The 22,503-nt window shown below is 45.5% G+C and overlaps 1 protein-coding gene across 1 annotated transcript in view; it reads right to left on the reverse strand.

Annotated features, from left to right (window-relative positions):
- HTR3B (5-hydroxytryptamine receptor 3B) overlaps positions 1 to 22,503 on the reverse strand; it is a 52,046-nt gene that overhangs the window by 2,714 nt on the left and 26,829 nt on the right. Inside the window, exon 7 of the mRNA XM_083162006.1 lies at positions 11,554 to 11,764. Coding sequence (XP_083018132.1) covers positions 11,554 to 11,764 — 211 coding nt within the window. The remainder of the gene's footprint in view (positions 1 to 11,553; positions 11,765 to 22,503) is intronic.

Genomic DNA, 22,503 nt, shown 5'->3' on the forward strand with positions numbered 1-22,503 from the left:
CTAGCGAGTTGTGAGTGCCCTTCTCTTGTGATGGACTTCTTCTACCAGCATTAAATTTAGTTCTTGACAAGCACATTCATAGAGGGTAAGTAAAATGTAACTTATTTCATTTATTTTTATATTAACTTATTAATTACAAATGGTTTATTTTAATAAAATCAAACATTAATAGAAAAAATGTAAACTTTTTGGTAATTGTTATATTATCATACGAATACCACTAAGCTCATAAGTGCTGCATCTGTTGTTTTACTGAAACCACCACCCAACTGATGTAAGGTCCAATGCCCCATTGCTACACACGGGGTGATTTCAAGGCATTTTTTAAGCGTTCTTACTAGATCACTCAGAAAATGCCCCTACGTCGCTCCATGTGTAGGGGCCAAAGTGACAGTGATGTGCGACACTATCGCCTGGTGATTAATATCCAGCAGGATATTAATCTCTCAATAGCTGGTCAGGACTAGTGTTCTCAACAGAGAACACTGGCCCTGACAGATCACGCAGTACACAGCGCTGACACATCGCTGTGTACTCAGCGATCTTCCTGAGCGTTCTGAATGATCTAGCATTGCTTAGAATGCTCAGCCATTTCAAGATCAAGTGAGCAATAGTGACACTTGTATAATAAAAAAGTATGATTCTTTTTGTTTCTTTATAAATCCATACAAATAATTTAAAACACAATAAAAAATGTTTTTCTTAAAGATTGTTTTAAACGTTCATTTCTGGTAAAGCTAAGTATGGATGGCCAGAGGCGGAACTAGCGCGTTGTGGGCCCAGGTGCGAAAATATGCTTTGGGCCCCCCCTCAAAATGGGAACAGTGTGCGCCAAAGATGGGCTGCAGTGTGTGTGTGTGTGTATATGGTTAGGGTTATAGGCTGCGGCAGGGGGGGGGGGGTAGGGTTATAGGCTGTGGGGGGGGGTTATAGACTGGGGGGGTGTATGGTTAGGGGGAGGGGGTTAGGGTTATAGGCTGCAGTGTGTGTGTGTGTGTGTGTATGGTTAGGGTTATAGGCTGCGGGGAGGGGGTTAGGGTTATAGGCTGCAGGGTGTGTGTGTATGGTTAGAGTTATAGGCTACAGGGTGTGTATGTGGGGTTAGGGCAGAGCCGGATTAACAATGGGCCTGATGGAGCTATAGCTCCAGGCCCACTCTCCAAATAGGCCCATTTTGTAGCTGAGGGTCAGGGCTTTCCAACGAGACCAGCCCCGCATCGCTAGCCCCCTGGGAACCGGAGATACCGCCAGGCAAACCTGGAACGTTTTCCCCATAAGATAACATGGGACCCGCTAATTCAGACCTCCACCCGGTTCCAACGGCTGCCAGTTCCCCCTCCGGCATCACAGAAACTCGAGGTTGATCTCAGTCTAACCCAAATCGCTAAGCCTTTAATCTGATACCTGGTCCATATGAGTTCATTGGTTCTAGAGATATTGCAGGTAAAACTATTTTTTTTCTCATTTCTGAAATGTAATTTAATGGCTGTTCATGTTGTTTGAGGACAGATTTCTCTGGAACCAAACGGCCCAGTTTCACGGGACCAAAATCATTAGAAGGCTACATGTAAATGGGACAGTTGGTTACGAAGATATAGCTGGTTGTTTAAAGGGGGGCGGGGGGGGGGGGGTTCTCTCCCCATCACACCAGAAAATGCAGGGACTAGGCTGGTGTAAAAGGGGCCAGTCCGAGAATGTCCCTGCATGATCCTGGGACCATATTCCCTGCATTTTCTGGTATGAAAGGGGTATTATTTCAAATAGCCGGGACATGCAGTGCTCTGAATACAGCCGGGCAGCCCCCTGCTCTCTGCCTGGCTGTTAATGGCTGTCATTTCTGCCCGGCGGCGACTGTCCCCAGTTACCGCGAGCATGTATTTCCCCTTGGCAATGAGCATGTAATCCCACATGGCAATGAGCATGGAACCCCTGGCAATGAGCATGGAACCCCTGGCAATGAACATGGAACCCCTAGCAATGAACATGTAGGTAAGCAACACTTATGTAGCATAATTTTTAATAGGCATTATGGTGTTTGGCATAATACGTAATGGAGATTATGGTGTGAGGTTTAACATGTAATGAGCATTATGGTGTAAATTTTTAATGTGCGCCTTTGGCGTGCAATGCCCCTATTTATGAAGCATATTGTGCATTATTGCGCTCAATCTGTTTGGTATAGTGCAGGCTTGTCCAAACTATGGCCCTCCAGCTGTGAAACTACAAGTCCCATCATGCATTGCCACAGTTTTGCAATTAGGGAATGCTAAAACTATGTCAAGGCATGCTGGGACGTGTAGTTTCACAACAGCTGGAGGGCCACTGTTTGGACATGCCTGGCATAGTGTGTATTTTGGCTCAATCCATGTGGCATAACGTGAATTTTGACTCAATCCATGTGCCATAGTGTGAATTTTTGCTTAATCGGTGTGAATTTTGTCTCATTCCATGTGGCATAATGTGTAAGAAGCAAGTACAGTATAAGGGGGTTACTATTGTGTTGCATGATTTGTATAAGGTGTATATGGTGTGGTAAACTTAGGTTACCACATAAAAGGTGCTGACATATTGTCTAACAAGTTTCGGTTTTTAGTATTTTTTTATGACTGGAGTGTCGCCTCACCCCGCAAGTATCTTAGGACATCGGCGTCCTGCGGGTGCACCTTTGGAGGGCACCTGCCAATATATCTCCCTGCATTTTTCTTATGCCAGCCCCCTGCCTTTTCCAGGCATATATAATTAGTTGAAAGTATTTACACACCTATGAGCAGACTACCCAAAACAGAACACTGGTCACGCCCCCTACATTATTAGGTGCTGGCCGCAACCCCTATTATTGCGCATAACAGGCCCTTGATCATTTTCAGCTCCAGGCCCATTTAGACCTTAATCTGGCTCTGGGTTAGGGTTATAGGCTGCGGAGGGGAGTGTATGGTACGGTTTAGGCTGCAAGGAGGGGGACTGGTGGGGTTAGGATGCAGGTGATTAGTGAATTGTTGGGCTGTGGGGGGGTGTGCATAGATAGATTTAGGCTACTGGGGGGTGTATAATTAAGCTTAGGCTTCAGAGGTGGGGGTGTAGTCAGAGCTGAGCTGCAGGGGAGGGGGTGTATGGTTGAAGTTAGGCTGGTGGGGGGGTGTAGGGTTTGTGCACCGTTATATTAATTTATTTTTGTGGCCCCCTGTTCCCTGTTAAATATTAAGTGTACTTTTTTGGCCCCATCATGATTTCAGAAATGTATGGGTCCCCCATTGTATTTTAATTTGTTTCTGTGCCCCCAGCCCCCTTATAATTTGAGGTGTGTCTCACAGCACCCCCCTTCCCATTAAAGTAACTTACCTCTGGCAGCATCTGCCATTGCTTCTTTTGCTGTTGCTCCTCCTCGAGTCCTCCCATGTCAGCCTCAGAGCACCAGCAGACAGGAATTCACTTCCTGTTTTACTCAGTGACTTGAGCAGCAACAGGCAGCCTTGCGATTGGCTGCCTGTTGCCGTGGCTACCGAAGACCCCTTTAACCCCTTGGGCCCCGGTGCATTGCACCGTCTGCACCGGCGGTAGTTCCGCCCCTGTCAGTGGCGGATTCAGGGGGGGCACCTGGGCACATGCCCCCCCTGTCATTCATTTTGTAGATGAATACCAGAGCTTTCCAACGAGCCCAGCCCCATGTCTCTAGCCCCCCGGGAACCAGAGATATCGCCTGGCAAAGCTGTAACATTTTTTCCCCATAGGATAATATTTGACCCGTCAATTCCGACCCCCACCCGGTTCTGACGGCTGCCAGTTCCCCCCCTGGCATCACAGAAGCTTGTGGTTGAAGTCATTCAATTCCAAATCGCTGGGCCTTCAATATTATACCAGGCTGGTCCATATCGGTCAATCGGTTCCAGAGATATAGCATGTAAATCGATTTTTTTTATTTTTTAAATGTAATTTCATGGCTGTTCATGTTCTTTGAGGGCAGATTACTCTGGAACCAAACGTTCCAGTTTCACTGGACCAAAATCATTCAAAGCCCACTCAAAAGTTCTTCAATATGATACTTGTCTCATGTAAATGGGTCAGTTAGTTCCGAAGATATAGCCGGTTAAATGAGATAACTGGTTAAAGGGGGGGAGGGGTGGTTTTCTCTCCCCCTTACACCAGAAAATGCAGGGACTAGGCTGGTGTAAAAGGGGCCAACCTGGGAACGCATTTTCTGGTGTGAAATGGGTATTATTTCAAATAGCTGGGACCTGCAGTGCTCGGAATACAGCTAGGCTCTGCCACTGTCAGTGGCTATCACTTCTGCCTGGCGGCGGCTGTCCCCCATTTACCACGAGCATGTATTCCCCATTGGCAATGAGCATGTAATCCCACATGGCAACGAGCATGGAACCTCTGGCAATGAGCATGGAACCCTTGGCAATGAGCATGTAGATAAGCAGCACTTACTGTATGTAGCATAATTTTTAATAGGTATAATGGTGTTTGGCATAATACATAATGGACATCATGCCGTGTCACTTAACGTGCAATGGACATTATGGTGTAAATATTTAATGCGCGCCTTTGGTGGACAATGTCCCTGTTTATGAAGCGTATTGTGAATTTTGTCTTAATCTGTGTGGCATTATGTGAATTCTGGCTCAATCCATGTGGCATTATGTGAATTTTGTCTCCATCCGTGTGGCATTATGTGAATTTTGGCTCAATCCGTGTGGCATTATGTGAATTTTGGCTCAATCCATGTGGCATTATGTGAATTTTGGCTCAATCCATATGGCATCTTATGAATTTGGCTCAATCCGTGTGGCATTATGTGAATTTTGACACAATCCATGTGGCATTATGTGAATTTTGGCTCAATCCATTTGGCATTATGTGAATTTTGGCTCAATCCATTTGGCATTATGTGAATTTTGGCTCAATCCGTGTGTTATTATGTAAATTTTGGCTCAATCCGTGTGGCATTATGTGAATTTTGACACAATCCATGTGGCATTGTTTGAATTTTGGCTCATTCCATTTGGCATCATGTGTAAGGGGCAAGTATAATGGGGTCTAGTATTTTGTTGCATAATGTGTAGAAGTTGTATATGGTGTTGAGTGGCCACAACCCCTTTTCCAGAGCGCGCCTTCGGCGCGCGCACAACTACATCCTTCACTTTTGTTGCCATGGTGGGCCTGTGCACTTTAAATGCCAGGGCCTATTTTTAATCCCATTGCCACCCTCTCTCTGCCGCTCTCTTAGCATGTACACTGGCACCACTAACACTGGCCCTCCCCCACCTAAACCCTCTTTTATCATGGTGCCCCCCCTGTCATTTTATCCTGGATCCGCCCCTGTATAGCGCAGCATGTTCCATTGCATGTTACAAAGGAGACAGTGATACAACAAACAGGGTATTTAAAGACAGTCAAAATGTAGGAGGGCCCTGCTCGCAAGCTTACAATCTATAGGGAAATAGGTATTGATACATAGGGATAGATACTGTATTCTTTATTGCATCGATTCCACCAGAATGCAAGGTTCTGTGACTGGTTCTGGAATTTGATAAGCTTGCCTGAAGAGATGAGTTTTTAGGGAACGCTTATAGGTTTGGAGACTGGAGGAGAGTCTTATTGTGCTTGGGAGGGCATTCCACAGAGTGGGTGCAGCCCGAAGAAGGTCCTGCAGTCGGGAATGGGAGCAAGTAATGAGTTTGGATGAGAGACGCAGATCTTGGGAGGAGCGTAGAGGTCGTGTTGAATGATATTTTGAGATAAGAGAAGATATGTTTGTTGGTGTACTTTGGTTAATGGCTTTGTGTGTAAGTAAAATAATTTTGTATTGAATATGGTAGACTGCAGGAAACAATGAAGTGACTGACAGAGTAGCTTTGTAGACGATGACCGTCTGGCTAGGAAGATTAGCATCAAGGAATCATCGTCCTGATAAAGCCATCCACAGGGGCCAGGGGCGGATCCAGGATAAAATGACAGGGGGGCACCATGATAAAAGAGGGTTTAGGTGGGGAAGGGCCAGTGTTAGTGGTGCCAGTGTACATGCTAAGAGAGCGGCAGAGAGTGGGTGGCAATGGGATTAAAAATAGGCCCTGGCATTTAAAGTGCACAGGCCCACCATGGCAACAAAAGTGAAGGATGTAGTTGTGCGCGCGCCGAAGGCGCGCTCTGGAAAAGGGGGTGTGGCCACTCAACACCATATACAACTTCTACACATTATGCAACAAAATACTAGACCCCATTATACTTGCCCCTTACACATGATGCCAAATGGAATGAGCCAAAATTCAAACAATGCCACATGGATTGTGTCAAAATTCACATAATGCCACACGGATTGAGCCAAAATTTACATAATAACACACGGATTGAGCCAAAATTCACATAATGCCAAATGGATTGAGCCAAAATTCACATAATGCCAAATGGATTGAGCCAAAATTCACATAATGCCACATGGATTGAGCCAGAATTCACATAATGCCACACAGATTAAGACAAAATTCACAATACGCTTCATAAACAGGGACATTGTCCACCAAAGGCGCGCATTAAATATTTACACCATAATGTCCATTGCACGTTAAGTTACACGGCATGATGTCCATTATGTATTATGCCAAACACCATAATGCCTATAAAAAATTATGCTACATACAGTAAGTGCTGCTTATCTACATGCTCATTGCCAAGGGTTCCATGCTCATTGCCAGAGGTTCCATGCTCGTTGCCATGTGGGATTACATGCTCATTGCCAATGGGGAATACATGCTCGTGATAAATGGGGGACAGCCGCCACCAGGCAGAAGTGATAGCCACTGACAGTGGCAGAGCCTGGCTGTATTCCGAGCACTGCAGGTCCCAGCTATTTGAAATAATACCCATTTCACACCAGAAAATGCGTTCCCAGGTTGGCCCCTTTTACACCAGCCTAGTCCCTGCATTTTCTGGTGTGAGGGGGAGAGAAAACCACCCCTCCCCCCCTTTAACCAGTTATCTCATTTAACCGGCTATATCTTCGGAACTAACTGACCCATTTACATGAGACAAGTATCATATTGAAGAACTTTTGAGTGGGCTTTGAATGATTTTGGTCCAGTGAAACTGGAACGTTTGGTTCCAGAGTAATCTGCCCTCAAAGAACATGAACAGCCATAAAATTACAGTTAAAAAAAAAAATCGATTTACATGCTATATCTCTGGAACCGATTGACCGATATGGACCAGCCTGGTATCATATTGAAGGCCCAGCGATTTGGAATTGAATGACTTCAACCACAAGCTCCTGTGATGCCAGGGGGGGAACTGGCAGCCGTCGAAACCGGGTGGGGGTCGGAATTGACGGGTCAAATATTATCCTATGGGGAAAAAATGTTACAGCTTTGCCAGGCGATATCTCTGGTTCCCGGGGGGCTAGAGACATGGGGCTGGGCTCGTTGGAAAGCTCTGGTATTCATCTACAAAATGAATGACAGGGGGGCACGTGCCTCCCCCTGAATCCGCCGCTGGCGCTATATAAGAAACTGTTAATAAATAAATAATAAATAAATGTGTGATCTAACAATAGTGATCATCAATGGTCTACATTGCAGATCGTAAAACCCATTAGTAAAGTACATACGGTGAAGCGGAAATTAAAATACTTTCACCTGGTAAAACATCCATTTTCTTCAGCAAAATAAAAGTTCACGCTCTGATAAATTAGTCCATGTCTATACTTTAATTCACTTTTCAAGGAAAAGAGACGCTACTCATGATTTGTGCTGTGTGATTGCACCATGCCGTTATTTTACAGCCAGCCCCTGAATATGACACAGCTTATTCTGGCTGACTGCACAAGCTTTTCCCATTAAGAAATAGAATGATAAAGAGTAGAAATTAACCTACTGGTGCTACCCAGGATTCCAGCAACCCCAGGGCCGGACTGGGACCAGAAATCGGCCCTGGCATTTTTCAGCACACAGGCCCACCTGAAGTAGGCGGGACCCTTGCGCGGCGAAGCCGCGTGTCAAAAAGGGGGCGTGGCCTCATGGAGAGGAGGCGTGGCATCACAAAAAGGAGGCATTACACATTATGGAACACACCGTAATGCCCATTACATACTATACAGCACACCGTAATGCCCATTACATACTATACAGCACACCGTAATGCCCATTACATACTATACAGCACACCGTAATGCCCATTACATACTATGCAACACACCGTAATGCCAATGACATATTATACAACACACCGTAATGACCATTACATACTAAACAGCACACCGCAATGCCCATTGCATACTATATAACACAACGCAATGCCCATTTCATACTTTATAACACAGCGCAATGCCCATTTCATACTTTATAACACAGCGCAATGCCATTTACATATTATACACACACCATAATATATTACATATAATTCCACATAACTGCCTCTTACCTACATGCTCGTTGCCAGGAGTTTCATTCTTGTTGCCAGAAGTTTCTTGGCGTTGGGCAGCAGGGACCGGGCTGCCACTGTGACTTAATAGGGATGGGGGGAAGGAGGACGGTCAGCCGCAGTGAGACCTTCTCTGACCTGCAGCAATCAGCCATGATCTCTCCCTAAACCTGGTTCTGGACACGAGGACTGCTTGGCCGGCTCTGTAGAGGGCAGTCCCGTGGTCCCAGCCCTGGTGCCTGCGGCTGTGCATGAACAGTGTAAGACGAAGCCAGGGACCCAATCAGTGGCGTAACTAGCAATTTTGCTCCCCCCTGCCCCCCCAAAAATCTGCCGCCCCCCCTAAATGCCAGCAGGCACCTTAGATCGAGCGGAGTGGCGGCAGCGCCGTACGGGGATCAGGGGAAGCTGACACAGCGGGGGATGATAGCCGGCGGAGGTGAGCACTGGGGCTTGGTGCTCTCTCATCTGCCCTCTTCTCCTTTCCCCCCCTGCTTACCGCGTCCTGTCATCTCCGACCCCCGCTTTCCACCAGCCGCTCCACACGGGGATCAGGGGAAGCTGGTAGCTGACACGGCGGGGGATGATAGCCGGCGGAGGTTAGCACTGGGGCTTGGTGTTCTCTCATCTGACCTCTTCTCCTCCTCTCCGCCCTGCTTACCGCGTCCTGTCATCTCCGACAGGGACAGTCACAGCCGCAGGAAGCAGAATGTCACGGCTGGGTCACAGCGCAGCTGCTGTGAAGTGAGGCGCGCAAAGTGTTTGTAAGCACCGTCTGCTTCCAGTTCCGGCCGGAGTTTCTCTCTCTCTTATGTAACGGCGCATTCTGAACTCTGCGCACCACAGCCAAACTATTAAATGGCACACATCTGGCTGCAAAAAATCGGCCCACAAGGCCATCGGCCCTTCTGGCATTTGCCTGAAGTGCCAGATGGCCAGTCCGGCCCTGAGCAACCCTAAACCTAAACAATAACCAGTAACCTAAATATGTATGCAAAAAGAATAATACTAGATCACAGGTTCTCAAACCTGATCCTCACCCTGCACAGTTCATGTTTTCCGGGTCACCTGTGGATTTTGAAAATATGATAGTTGGTGATACACAGCGCGCCTGTCATGTGCCATAGAAAACATGGGCTGTGTGGGGCCCGGGTGACATAGTTTGAAAACCACTGGACTAGATCAAGGCCCTATCCTATGTACAAGGATGAAATATCTCTCCTGTCATCTGCCTCCAATGCATTGGCCAAAGTTATTTTCAGGGCAGTGTGATAAGTAAGGGGGATGCACAGAGTTCATTTAATAGTATACCCGTCTAGTACGTCCAGGTCAAAGAATCTTGACCTACACCCAACTTCAAAGAAAGTAATTGGTTTCTATATGTTACCACTTATGTGGGAATAGGGCAGATGTATTAAGCCTGGCGAAGAGATAAAGTGGAGAAAAAGTGGAAGGAAATAAAGCACCAGCCAATCAACTTCCAACTGTCATATTTCAAACACTGCTGATTGGCTGGTGCATTATCTCCTTCCACTTTTTCTCCAGTTTATCTCTTCGCCAGGCTTAATACATCTGCCCCAATGTATCCTATGCACTCCTCCTAAATGATCAACTTCAGCAATGAGAGCATACAGCAGTATAAGATGTAAGGAGATGATAGTGATAATAGGAGTGTGCGAATTTCTCTTGGGAGAAGCTTAGCGAATCAATGAGTTAATGATGCATTCTATTCACAGCAAATCCTGTAGTCACAAAAATTGACATCTCATGTTGCAGAACATGGTCTAACGATCTTCCCTGTGTCTGACAATTATGAACTTTCCCATGAGTGCATTTATGAACTTCCCCAATGTAGCAGGTGTCAGTGCAGACTGTCTAGTACTAAGAACAACTTCATATTTTTACATAGCGTTAGAGATGGCACGGATCAGGGAGCAGCTATTCATTTCATAGGATTATATTTTCACAATATTTTAGGGAATGCTTTATATGTGTGTAGACTTCATTGCCACCAGACTCGTGACTTCATGTAGCTGAGGTTGCAGTAAGCAATATTCAATTGTAAGAGAAAAAAGTTGCAATCCAAAGGAGTAATTCCAAAGTGACAATGAATAGAGGTTGGAAGTGAAATTTTTACTTTAGCAAAATGCATAGTACGGGCTGAGATTTCAAGATTTCACAAACGGTTGAACAATGCATCTCCACAGAAGTGATTCCAAACATGCGGAACGCATTAGCACAATGACCAAACGGGTTAATTTGCATAACAAAATTCTACACATCTGCATTTTACCAGTTCGTAAATAGATCTATATGAAGAATTACTTTGCGTAGTTGCAAGAGGCAAATGACAGGCGGGTGGGCTTTCTCTAATGTGGTGGCATCTCATATGACTTTGTGTTCTCTTCTTCTTTCCTCCAGGTGATGTTGGCAGACTGAGACTGGCAACATCACTTGTACTATTTGGGCACAATAATATCTTACAATCTGAATTTTATAAATGGCACGTCACTAGCAAAATTGCTTGGGGGGATGGGGGGGACATTGGTCTACTTGCCACGCCCACAGGATGGAACCAGACACCCCTTAGTCGGATTTATTGCAATAATGTTATTAATTATACTTTTTAATAGATGTTGTTCACATAATTAAATTAAATATGGTGGGTGGTGTAATGGTTAGCATTACTGCCTCACATCACCAAGCTCATGGTTTTGATTCCCACCATGACCCTAACTGTGCAGAATAAGCGTTCGCTATATATATATATATAACTGTTAATAAATACATAAAATGAGTTAATTTAAAAGACACTTTTAAAAAGATATTTGCTAGCTAAGTGTTTAATGTAACCAATATAATATACAGTAGCTGATCAAGGTATTACATGACATTCAACTGTTTAGCTGTGGAATATTTTAAGGGGAACAGGTGTGTTTATCCAGCAATGTGATATCCAAATGAGTCAACTGTTATTCCCACCCCAAATATCATTAGAAAATATCTAATCCAGTTTTTATTTTAGGTGTCAGAGTACATAACAGAATGAAAACATGCCAACGTGTTAAGGTCATATCATATAAAGTAATATTTTGTTACAATTTCAAAGCATAATTACATTTTCATTGATGTACTCACCAATTAATGGCACGCTCAATGTGGTGGCAGGCAGTTCGTCTGCCATGTTCACTCTGAAAACTGTGTAGCCAACAAGGATACTGGTTTTAAACATTATCCGAGTCCCGCTGCCAGGGGGCAGGTAAAAACTCATGAGGTCTACAACCATAAGTAGAATGCTGGGCAAGAGAATGCCAACAATATACAGCAGGGGGCGACGGCGGATAACAAGCTGCAAAACACAAGCAGATGATCATGGTATTACATAATACTGTATATACTGTACATTGTAGGGGTTGGGATCGTTTGGTCTACAGCAAGTTGGTCGACAGGCATTAGGTCGACACCATTAGGTCGAAATGGGGAAAGGTCAACACGGTTCTAGGTCGACATGGGACAAGGTTGACATGGGACTAGGTCGACATGGGTTTAGGTCGACAGGTCAATAGGTCGACACAAGCAATAGGTCGACATTGTCTAGGTCGACAGTCAAAAGGTCGACATGTGGTTTTTAACCGTTTTTTTACCCAAATGTCGACACATTTCCAAATGCACCGCATCCCCTCGCTGCGCTCGGCCCACTATTTTATTCTCCTGCCACGCCCTAGTGGATAGTAGAGCATGAAATACCGCCTGTTGGCACATGTCGGCTCAAAAAACAGTGAAAAACCCCATCTCGACCTAGACACTGTCGACCTAATGACCTGTCAACCTAGACCCATGTCGACCTAGAACCATGTCGAACTATCTCCATGTCGACCTTATGGTGTCGGCCTAATGCTTGTCGACTAACTTGCTATAGACCCAATGACCGTATCCCCTTTGTTAAATTGATATATCCAGAAGATAAAGTGGTTCTATATAAATTATTTTAGTCCATTTAAATCTTGTTTTACATAGAATTTAATTTAATCCACAAAAATGCTTAATCCAGGATAGGCATCCCTAATTTAAAAAAAAACGCCCATGCCCACCCCCCCCCCCCACCAACAACCGACAGCCACGGTTCCATGGGTTGTTGGTCCAGCAGGCGGTGCAGCCGACCTAACATTGTGCTGTATACATAGTTGTCTGCTGCCAGTCCTGTTCCCCACTCATGGGTGGATTGGCCCACCGGGAAACTGGGTCATTTCCGGTGGTCCGGCCCAAAACTCATTAAAAACGGGCCAGCTGGGCTCCGGGCAGCGGCTGAAGCACTTTGCCCAAATCCAAAATGGCCCCAGGAGGGCTGCTAAGTGTGTGCGCACAGCACCTCCCAGGGCCTTCAAGCGGGCTTCCAGCTCCCGGTCCCCCTCTGCCCTGCCACCAGAAAGAAGCAGCAGCAGGTGAGCCGCTGCCGCCCCCCCTCCCGAGCGCATTACATACCGCCACTGCCGCACACAGCCCAACCCTATAACAGCATAACCCTATAACTTTGATGGGATGTGTTTTTATTATGGGAAAATGGACTTACAGGAAGTTACTGTACTAACTAGAACATCGTCTGAAACATTTTAAATGACTCTGTGCTATGATCAGACATCTAGTACCAAGCATCGAAGTCACCTAACTCTTCACTCACAGCAATCTCCAATCCCAATACTCTGTCAACTGTCATTCCGTCCAGCATCAACACCTACCATAAACCACAACACAACAACAAAGTTTCCTTCACATCATCAAATATGGTACTGGGTGCTGTTTCTTCTCCAGTACTAACTATGGGGCAGATGTATTAAGCCCGGTGAAGTGATAAAGGGGCCTGTACTTTATCACCTGACAACCAGCTCATAATTGTCATATTTCAAAACCAGCCTGTAACTTGTCAGTTAGGAGCTGATTGGCCGGTGATAAAGTCCCATCCATTTTATCACTTCATCGGGCTTATATCTTCCCCTGTTTCTCTGCGACAAGACAAGCAATCAACTGCATTGAGTGAAACCTTATCATTTATAAGCTGGCTTCATGCTGCTGTCTGCAAGCTGCGATGTCTGCACTTCTTTCATCAATTCCCCAGGTGAGCTCCACAGGATCTAGAACCAACTCTGTAGTAATGTATGATGTGTGATCAAAGCTGATAAACCATTCTGTTACCATTACTTGCAGTGCAGCTGAATCTAACAAGACAATGCTTCCAATCATGGGTCATGACTACACTCATATGATTTTGTTTGCATGTTTTACAAAAGCATGGCGGTCAGTGCTGCTGGGAGAAGTGACCGGTGGTACACAGGGGTGTGATCATTTATTCTGAGTAGCTGGATTGAGGGTATTTTAAGATTTTGCTTTGTGATGCATTGTGACCCTTAACGCATAGTTGCCTGCCCTCCTGCATTCCGCAGGAGACTCCCTGAAATAGCAGCAATCTCCCTCTCTTCCTCATTAGTCTAGCAATCTCCCTCATGTCACCTATTCCACATTACACTGTTACATTTTTTGGGGGAAAAAAAGGAATGAGAGATGGATACATTTACATTGAATCATCAGCGCCATTTCCCAGCACTTTACCAAGTATAGTAGCTCTTACTAACTGCTTTGGGGCTCATCTACATTTGGCTATAAGTCATTTTGAAAGATTCCTCACAGATGTAGCAGTACACACCCACGCTTCTAGGTGCCACGTTCACAATCTCTTTTCACAATCTCTCCATATATGGAAATAGACACGCCCTATGGGTGGAGCATGGCACGCCCCCTCAGTGGGGCGCTGTGCAAAATTCTACTACCAACTATAATCTCCCTGAAACTAGTTTTCAAAAGTTGGAATATATATATACACAGAATAAATAAAATATACTTTTTCTATACTTTTTCTAACCATAAAAATAGCTTTCTTTATTTATTTTTAGTTTTCAAATGTACAGGTGGCCCTTGAGAGATTGCCCCCCAAAGTGCACTATCTATCTATCTATCTATCTATCTATCTATAGATAGATAGCATAAAGATTAAAAAAAAAAAAAACAGAAGTAGTGCAGCGGCTGCGGGCCCCATGATCTCCTTTGGCCCCGGTGCACTGTGCCAGCTGCATCGGCAATTGCTCCACCCTGTATCTACAGTATCTATCTTTCTCCTGTGCCTTGCTACTGCAGTATCCTACCATTATAATACACAGTGGAAATACTGTACCTTTAAAGGGGTTTCTGCTGTGTACACTATTGTTTTGCATTCCCATTGATGTTAATGAAAGGAATAAATCTAATTGGGAATTTGTACATGATGAGCACACAGAAGATGAAATAGAAGCCCTACGGTGTTAGCCTAATTGCTCTGCTGCTCGTCTAACCTTCTGCTGGTTCATTTGATAAGGCTCTCTTTATGATGCTATGAATTTCGGAAGTGCTCATTTATTCCACATATAATTCTCCCCCCTCCTCTTTATTTCACCCTCTGCTCATTTGTGAGCCGTTGTCGCAATGATAATGATTTTGCCATTAAAGCTGAAATCACTGCTGCATGAGAGAGCTATGTCCCATGCTGGCCATTCATCTCCCCGTGCTTTGTGTGGTTAACTTTTCTTGCCAGGGTCGTTGTTAGTCCTGGACAAGCCAAAGCGGAGGAAAAGGAGTGTCAACTTGGTGATCAGTTATCACGAAATACTAGGGCACGCAGGTTAATTATAACATAATGGAGTAAATGTATTTATTCCACGCTCAGCAGTGCCCTTGGCTCTACTAAAGGCGGCAGTCACTGCAACTTTTGGAGACAAAGTATAGCCATATTCATGGCGTGAGCCACCACTGATGATGCCACTCTGTGTTTTACTCTCCTACGCGACGTGCGATGCAAAATGACTTTCCAGAAAATAAATAACGGGGCTTTACGGAGGTAATTGAGTCTATCTATAATTTATGTCATGTGTGGTGACCAGCTGCATTTCACTGATTATACATATGTGCTTCATACTGCCAAGGAACTTATACTCTGTGGGCAAGTGGAGTACGGCAGTCTCAAACAGCTGTATTCGGGGTAGTGCTTCTTCAATAAGCGGATAAACGCATTGGCAACGAGAATAAAAAATGTCTTTAAAAGTTTATATCTTAATTTTTCTGAAAAGTTGTGAAATTAGTAAATGTAAAGAAATGGAAAGCAGAGCCGATCAGATGCTGGGGTTAGAAATCCAGGTTGAGTATCCCATATCCAAATATCTGTTATCCAAATTATTCCAAAAAACATAGTTTTCAAAATTTACTTTTCTTTTGTGCTAAAAATCTACTGGAGACATCTATAACTGGCACTACTGGGGACATGATATGTAAGTGGCACTACTGGGGACATGATGTGTAACTGGCACTACTGGGGACATCTGTAACTGGCACTACTGGGGACATGATGTGTAACTGGCACTACTGGGGACATGATATGTAAGTGGCACTACTGGGGACATGATGTGTAACTGGCACTACTGGGGACATCTGTAACTGGCACTACTGGGGACATGATGTGTAACTGGCACTACTGGGGACATGTGTAATTTGCACTACTGAGGACATCTGTAACTGGCACTACTGGTGACATCTGTAACTGGCACTACTGGGGACATGATGTGTAACTGGCACTACTGGGGACATGATGTGTAACTGGCAGTACTGGGGACATGTGTAATTTGCACTACTAAGGACATCTGTAACTGCCACTACTGGGAACATCTAGTAGTAGTAGTAGTTGGTTTATTTATTTAAAATATCTAGATAATTTATAAGGCGCCACAAACTGTCCGCAGCGCCGAACATAGCAAACAAAAAACGAATTATATCTATAACTGGCACTACTGGGGACATGATATGTAACTTTCACTAAATATGTGCAATGATTGATTGACATTAGTGGCATAAGTTTATCCCAGTTGACCAGAGGCAAGATAAATGTTGTGCTGCCCCGCTCCCCACGCTTGATTTAAAGCTGAATTACTGTTATGAATATACACACACACACACACACACACACACACACACATACATACATATAAGTGTTCTGCAGATTTGTTGATTCTAGTGATTGAAGAAGTGGGTTGTGAACTGAAAAAAGTCAGAGCTGAGATTAAAGAATTTGAGAAAAAGTATAAAACCACTGTAACCAAGGATAAAACTGATGATTGGATGAACAAAATTCAGACGTTGGTTGAAAAATATAGATCAGATCTGATCGCTTTTAAGTGAAAGAAGTGGAAAACAATAGAGTCTGATTACCAACGTCATACTGTTTATCGGTGGTTAAGTGGTGAAACTCAAGGTAATTGGTTCAGAAAGAGAACACGCGATACTTGTTACCTAGAACGGTGCCGATGATTTTGATCCGATGCGACCAAAAAATCGCATGCGATGCGACCGACGCGATTACCGCGATTTTACATAGGGAACAATGTTAAATGGCCCAATTGACCCGATTTCACATAGGGAACAATGTTAAATGGCCCACCGACCCCAAATACCCACCCTGAAGTGTGAAATGGCCCCCCCAATTGTTAACGCCACCCCACGATCAACGTCAACCCGAAGCATGGCGAGCGCAGCGAGCCCGCGAGGGGCGGCGGTACGCGTCCTCCAACCTTTTCATACCCCCACTATCCACATCGGTGTGGAGTTGAGAATAGAAAGTGTGGCGAGCGCAGTGAGCCACCGAGCCCGAAGCGTGGCGAGGGGACGTGGATACCTTCACAGGTATCCGCGTCCCCTCGCGGGCTTCACGGGTATCCACGTGGCAAAGTTGGCACTAAAGCTGTACCAGCAAAAAGGGTTTGTTAAGTAAAAAGACAGATCTGTTATTGCTACAAATTGAATATACAACATATTTGGGCAAAGCTGTATTCAGTATTATCTAGACCCGTACTCTTCCTGGCTTGTGCTGTATTTAAATGTACATCGCAACTGTCTACGTATGTGACACACATATCTTTAGGATGGATGCATGTGGAGATAGCTCTGTGGGTTTTATACACTAATGCAATATGAATGTCACAGATTGGATATGGTTAAAATCAAAGTTGCCTCCCCTCCTGCATTCTGCAGGAGACTCCCTGAAATAACAATCTCCCTCTCTCCCTCATTAGTCTAGCAATCTCCCTCATGTCACCTAGCCCACATTACACTGTTAAATTTTTAGGAAAAAAGGAATGAGAGATACATTTACATTGAATCATCAGCACCATTTTCCATCACTTTACCAAGTATAGTATCTCTTACTAACTGCTCTGGGGCTCATCTACATTTGGATTTAAGTCATTATAAAAGATTCCTCTCAGATGTAGCAGTACACAGCCACGCTTCTAGGTGCCACGTTCACAATCTCTTTTCACAATCTCTCCATATATGGAACTAGACACGCCCTGTGGGTGGAGCATGATACGCCCCCTGAATGGGGCACGGTGCAAAATTCTACTACCAACTATAATCTCCCTGAAACCAGTTTTCAAAAGTAGGCAAGTATGGTTAAAATCCCGACAGTCGGGATCCTGACAGTCAAAACCCCGATGGATGTTGATAATGTCAGAAGAGATTGTTGACATTAGAGCTATGCTCTAGGTCAGGGAGTTATGTTGCATGGAGGAGGTTAGAGTTAACCCTTTAAGTGCCATGGGAATTTGTCAAAACATGTGTGAAAATTGCAGAGCAAACGTTTTTTTTTAATTAACCCTTTGAGTGCCAATGTTGCCGTGAGAGATCCTCAAAATATCCATTAATAATGCCAGCGCCGCTCACAGTGACTGTTCTTTTTTTTTTTTCGGGTGCAATTTTAAACTACGCTTCAATTAATTGACGTGGCTTGGTTTGTAGTTATTTATACTAAAAGTACAGTCGCCGCGGGCAACGCTGGGAATTTTAGCTGATATTTTGAGGATCGCTCACAGCAAGGGTTAAGCCATAGAGGAAGGGTTAAAGTTAGGGGAAGGGATTAGGGTTAGCAGGGCCGCCGATAGGGGGGTGCTAGGGGTACAACTGTCCCGGGCCTGGCCACTCTGACAGACAGTAGGGCCCGGGCACAAGCCCGCCAGCACCCCCATTCACATCAGCCCCTCTCACCACTACACAGCGGCAGGCCGCAGGTCCTCCGCAGCCCACCGCACATAGACAGTCCTCAGGGCCCGGCCGGATCCTCCTGCTGCACAGGCAGCAGGAATGATGGGTGCCCACACTGGAAGCCGCGCGTGGTGTGACGTCTTACGGCTTACAGTGCAGGAGCCCAGCATGCCGCAGCCAGATCATAGATGCCAGAGGACTCGGATGGACCATCGCCGCGGCCGTAGGTAAGCTTTTAATACACTGCGGGCGGGGGTGTTGGTAGGGGAAGAGAATGGAAGGAGGGTGTCGGGGGTGGGGGGACCTGGGATTTTGACAGTCGCGGGCTCCACAATTTCTGACGGCAGCCCTGAGGGTTAGGTATAGCAAAAGAATAACACTAGGAACTCCAGGGAATCGGAGAACTGACCCAGAATGACAGTGACATGACCACCAGGATACTGCTGAAGCGCCAGGTTATGCTATGTCAACACTGGCTTACCAGGACCAAATGTTATAATTCTAACATGTTGACATTTCATCATTGTCTACATGATAAATGTCAACTGCACTGTCAACAATTTGTATCCCTCAAATTTTTCCTATATTCAATCATTTTACTTTAAGTAATTGAGGCCCGTTTGTTTTGGTCCGAATTCAGCCTTGTCCCTGATGGTCGGGTTTTGCGCACGCGCGACTATACGCATGTGCAAACCCTGGCAGCGAACAGCTTTGGAGAGTGTGAAACTCTCGGGAAGGGAGGGCCGGGGTCGGACAGGGGGGCGGGAGCAGGGGAACACCCAGCATTTTATGGTCGTCCCCATAATTTATGGACCATTTTATCATTATCCCAATTTTAGGGCTTTCCCCTACAAATGTAGGCACAGCGATGCCTGTTCGGGGCGGTCGGCAGAAGTCACATGACCTCAGCGTCTACCCCAAATTCGGCAGACAGCGGCCGGAATAAAAGTCACTCTAGACTGACTTTTATTAATGAAGGGGAGAAAGATCATTTAATGGTGTACGACCATCAAATGATTTCTGTCCCGTTTGTGTCGAGGGGGCGGGCCTTCTGCCGGGCGGTCTTTACCTATTGGATAGGCTGCAAACATACGCAGCCTGCGCAGGAAATATGACTGTAATGTTAATATCTCACACAATGTCTGCAGGGCAGCCGAGAGGAATGCCGGGCCCCGGTAAATTTTGGGGGCGTGGCCTAAGTATGGGAGGTGTGGCCACCTCCCACACTTAGGCCACACCCCCAAAACGTTTAGAGGAGGGTGAAAGAAAACTCTAAACTCAGCTCAGCACACACCTACAGCATGTGCTGTGCTGACAGCAGGCTCAGCATGAGCTCTCACGCTGTCAGTGAGACGCTCATGCTGAGCCTGCTGTCAGCACAGAACATGCTGTAGGTGTGTGCTGCTGTTGCTACCCGGGAGGGACGGAGCAGGAATCAAGGGGTCTGACCAGGTGGGGCCCCTCCAGCAAGCCTGGGCCCTGGTAATTAGTACCCACCCCCACCCCCTCTCGGCTGCCCTGAATGTCTGTCACAGTAGCCAGGTGTAACAATGTAACTAGTAGCTCTTTATAAAAGGCAATTAGTATTTGAAGCACAGACTCATTTTTAATGCCTTCCTTTTTAGAGTCTAGTGTGTGTCACCTCCACTGTGTGCCCTGGCACCATCACTGCTCAGATATTTGTACTGATTTCCAAAACTGCAGCTTTTCCGCTCTCAAGAGGACATTTCCAGCATTGTCTCTGTGTTCATATACACGTAGAACTTTCCCAGGTCCTCTATGAATCTGTCCAGATCCATGTATTTCTCTGCAATTCCTCTAGCAGGTAATGGTGTGTGGCCTAATAGCTGTTTCCTGCATTACTTGATACTTGATACAATGCTTGCTATCCTGTTTCATGGTAATGAGGCTATATGGCTCATATGCAAATTAACGAGCTGTAGAATTTCAGCTTAGAGAAAGACGACATCTATTTGTAATTCAGAGCTAAGCCACCAATTCTAGTCCTACAGAAACTACATAATATTCTGCATTTCTGCGTTCATGGCTAACACAATTCGTGCATCATGAAATGCTTAAATTAGCTAGTCCAGAAGTTCAATACCAAACTCAAAACTATTTTTTATAATGGTATGTAAACATCTATATATAGGTACATACTGTATCATTTATACTGTGCTGACAGATTTAGAGTTGGAGGGGTCCCAATTTTACTCTAAGGGCCGGGGTAGCAAGCACTTTTAGGCGAACAGGAGTGTGAATCGGACAGGCAAAAGGTGTGAATTGGGCTGGCATTTAAATACAATAGCAACAACAGTTCGTCACCTTTGCCAGCAATTTTATTACCCCCTATATGTATTTAAAGTTACATTTTATTAAATAAAAGGTAAAAAATATTATAACTTATTTAAGCATAAACAGACAAAAGAAAACATATACATGGACAAATATATCATACAGGGTTAACATATGTGTATGCAATCAAAGCCTAAATACTCTATGACTGGTTAAACATTTCCTAGATGTAGTTTGGTAATGAGACCGCAATTACTCCAGGAAATGGATGAAATTGATGAGGTATCTCTCATAGAGCAGAAGGGATTGTATTTTGTGCAACTGAAAATAAATTTAATACAACGTTGCCAATCTAACCAAATGAACAGTCATTCCCTTATAACATGAAGGTGCGTATTATTTCACTCTACTGTACATACTGTATGTGGCAACATAGACCTATAGTTGTTTAAAATTAGCAAACAAATGATACATTTTATTTTGGTACATTAAATTAATAGTCATAGGGCCTGGAAAGCTTTATCTTGATGCTGCTATTTAGATTTGAATTTGGGACGCCCCTCCCAAGTCTAAAGGTGGCCATACACTACGGTGAGAAGTCCCAGTAGTATATGGCCAGCCGATCCCCCTTGAACCACCCAAGAACTTACCGGGTGGCAGGATAACATGCGGTCCTTCTGCTCCTAATGTATCGCAGGCGATCCCATTCCCCGCTGCTCGGAGGGGGAGCCAAGCCAGAGGTTAGACGTGTAGCAAGTCCGACCTCCGACTCCAATCCAATGCACATGGGACCGCACATTGGATTGGATGTCAAACGCATCCGATTTGGCCACTTTTCACCTGATTTCTCAGGTCGACCTTTTGACTGTTAATCTTCCCATTGTCGACCTTAGGCCTATCAATCTATTGCATGTGTCGACCTTAGCCGTGTCGACCTTTAGTAGAGAACCTAATATATGTTGTCCTTCATACTGTCAACCCTTTAACCCATACCCCATTTCCCATAAATAATTTAGAATCGGTCCTGGATCACTAGCCCAAGACCTCAGAGTGTCATGGCAGTGGGTGTGTCATGGCAGTGGGCGTGTCATGGCATGTTAATGTTATTGGCTGTGTTCACAGATGTATAGCTGCAGGCATAGTAGGCCGTGGTGAGCTGGAGAGCAGGTGCAAGTTCCATTGGTGCACACAATGGTGACATACAGTCAGGGCCGGTGCAAGGCACCGGAGCGCCCCAGGCGAGGGGGGTGGGGCACCCCGGTGCCTACAGGGGGGGGGGGGTACCTGCGGCGCTGTGTGATCTGGCGGCGGGGTCCCTGCAGTGATGCGCGCTATCCGGCAGCCAGGCGGCGCGGGAAGCGCTGATGGGTTTGAAAACATTCCGCATGCTGATTGGCTGAATCTCAGCCAATCAGCATGCAGAATGTTTTCAAACCCAGCAGCGCTTCCCCCGCCACCGCCTGGCTGCCGGATAGCGCGCATCACTGCAGGGACCCCGCCGCCAGATCACACAGTGCCGCAGGTACCCGGCACGGACACCCCTGCAGCCTCCATGCGAGAGGTGAGGGGCAAAGTGCCCCCCTTCAGTGGCTGGTGCCCTAGGCAAATGCCTAGTGGTGGCGCCGGCCCTGCATACAGTATAAGCACATACCGCCAACAGACACTTCTATTCAGAATCAGCCT

Source organism: Crinia signifera, chromosome 19 (genome assembly GCF_055691185.1).
Source record: "Crinia signifera chromosome 19, ASM5569118v1, whole genome shotgun sequence".
In the NCBI taxonomy this organism is placed as follows: Eukaryota; Metazoa; Chordata; class Amphibia; order Anura; family Myobatrachidae; genus Crinia; species Crinia signifera.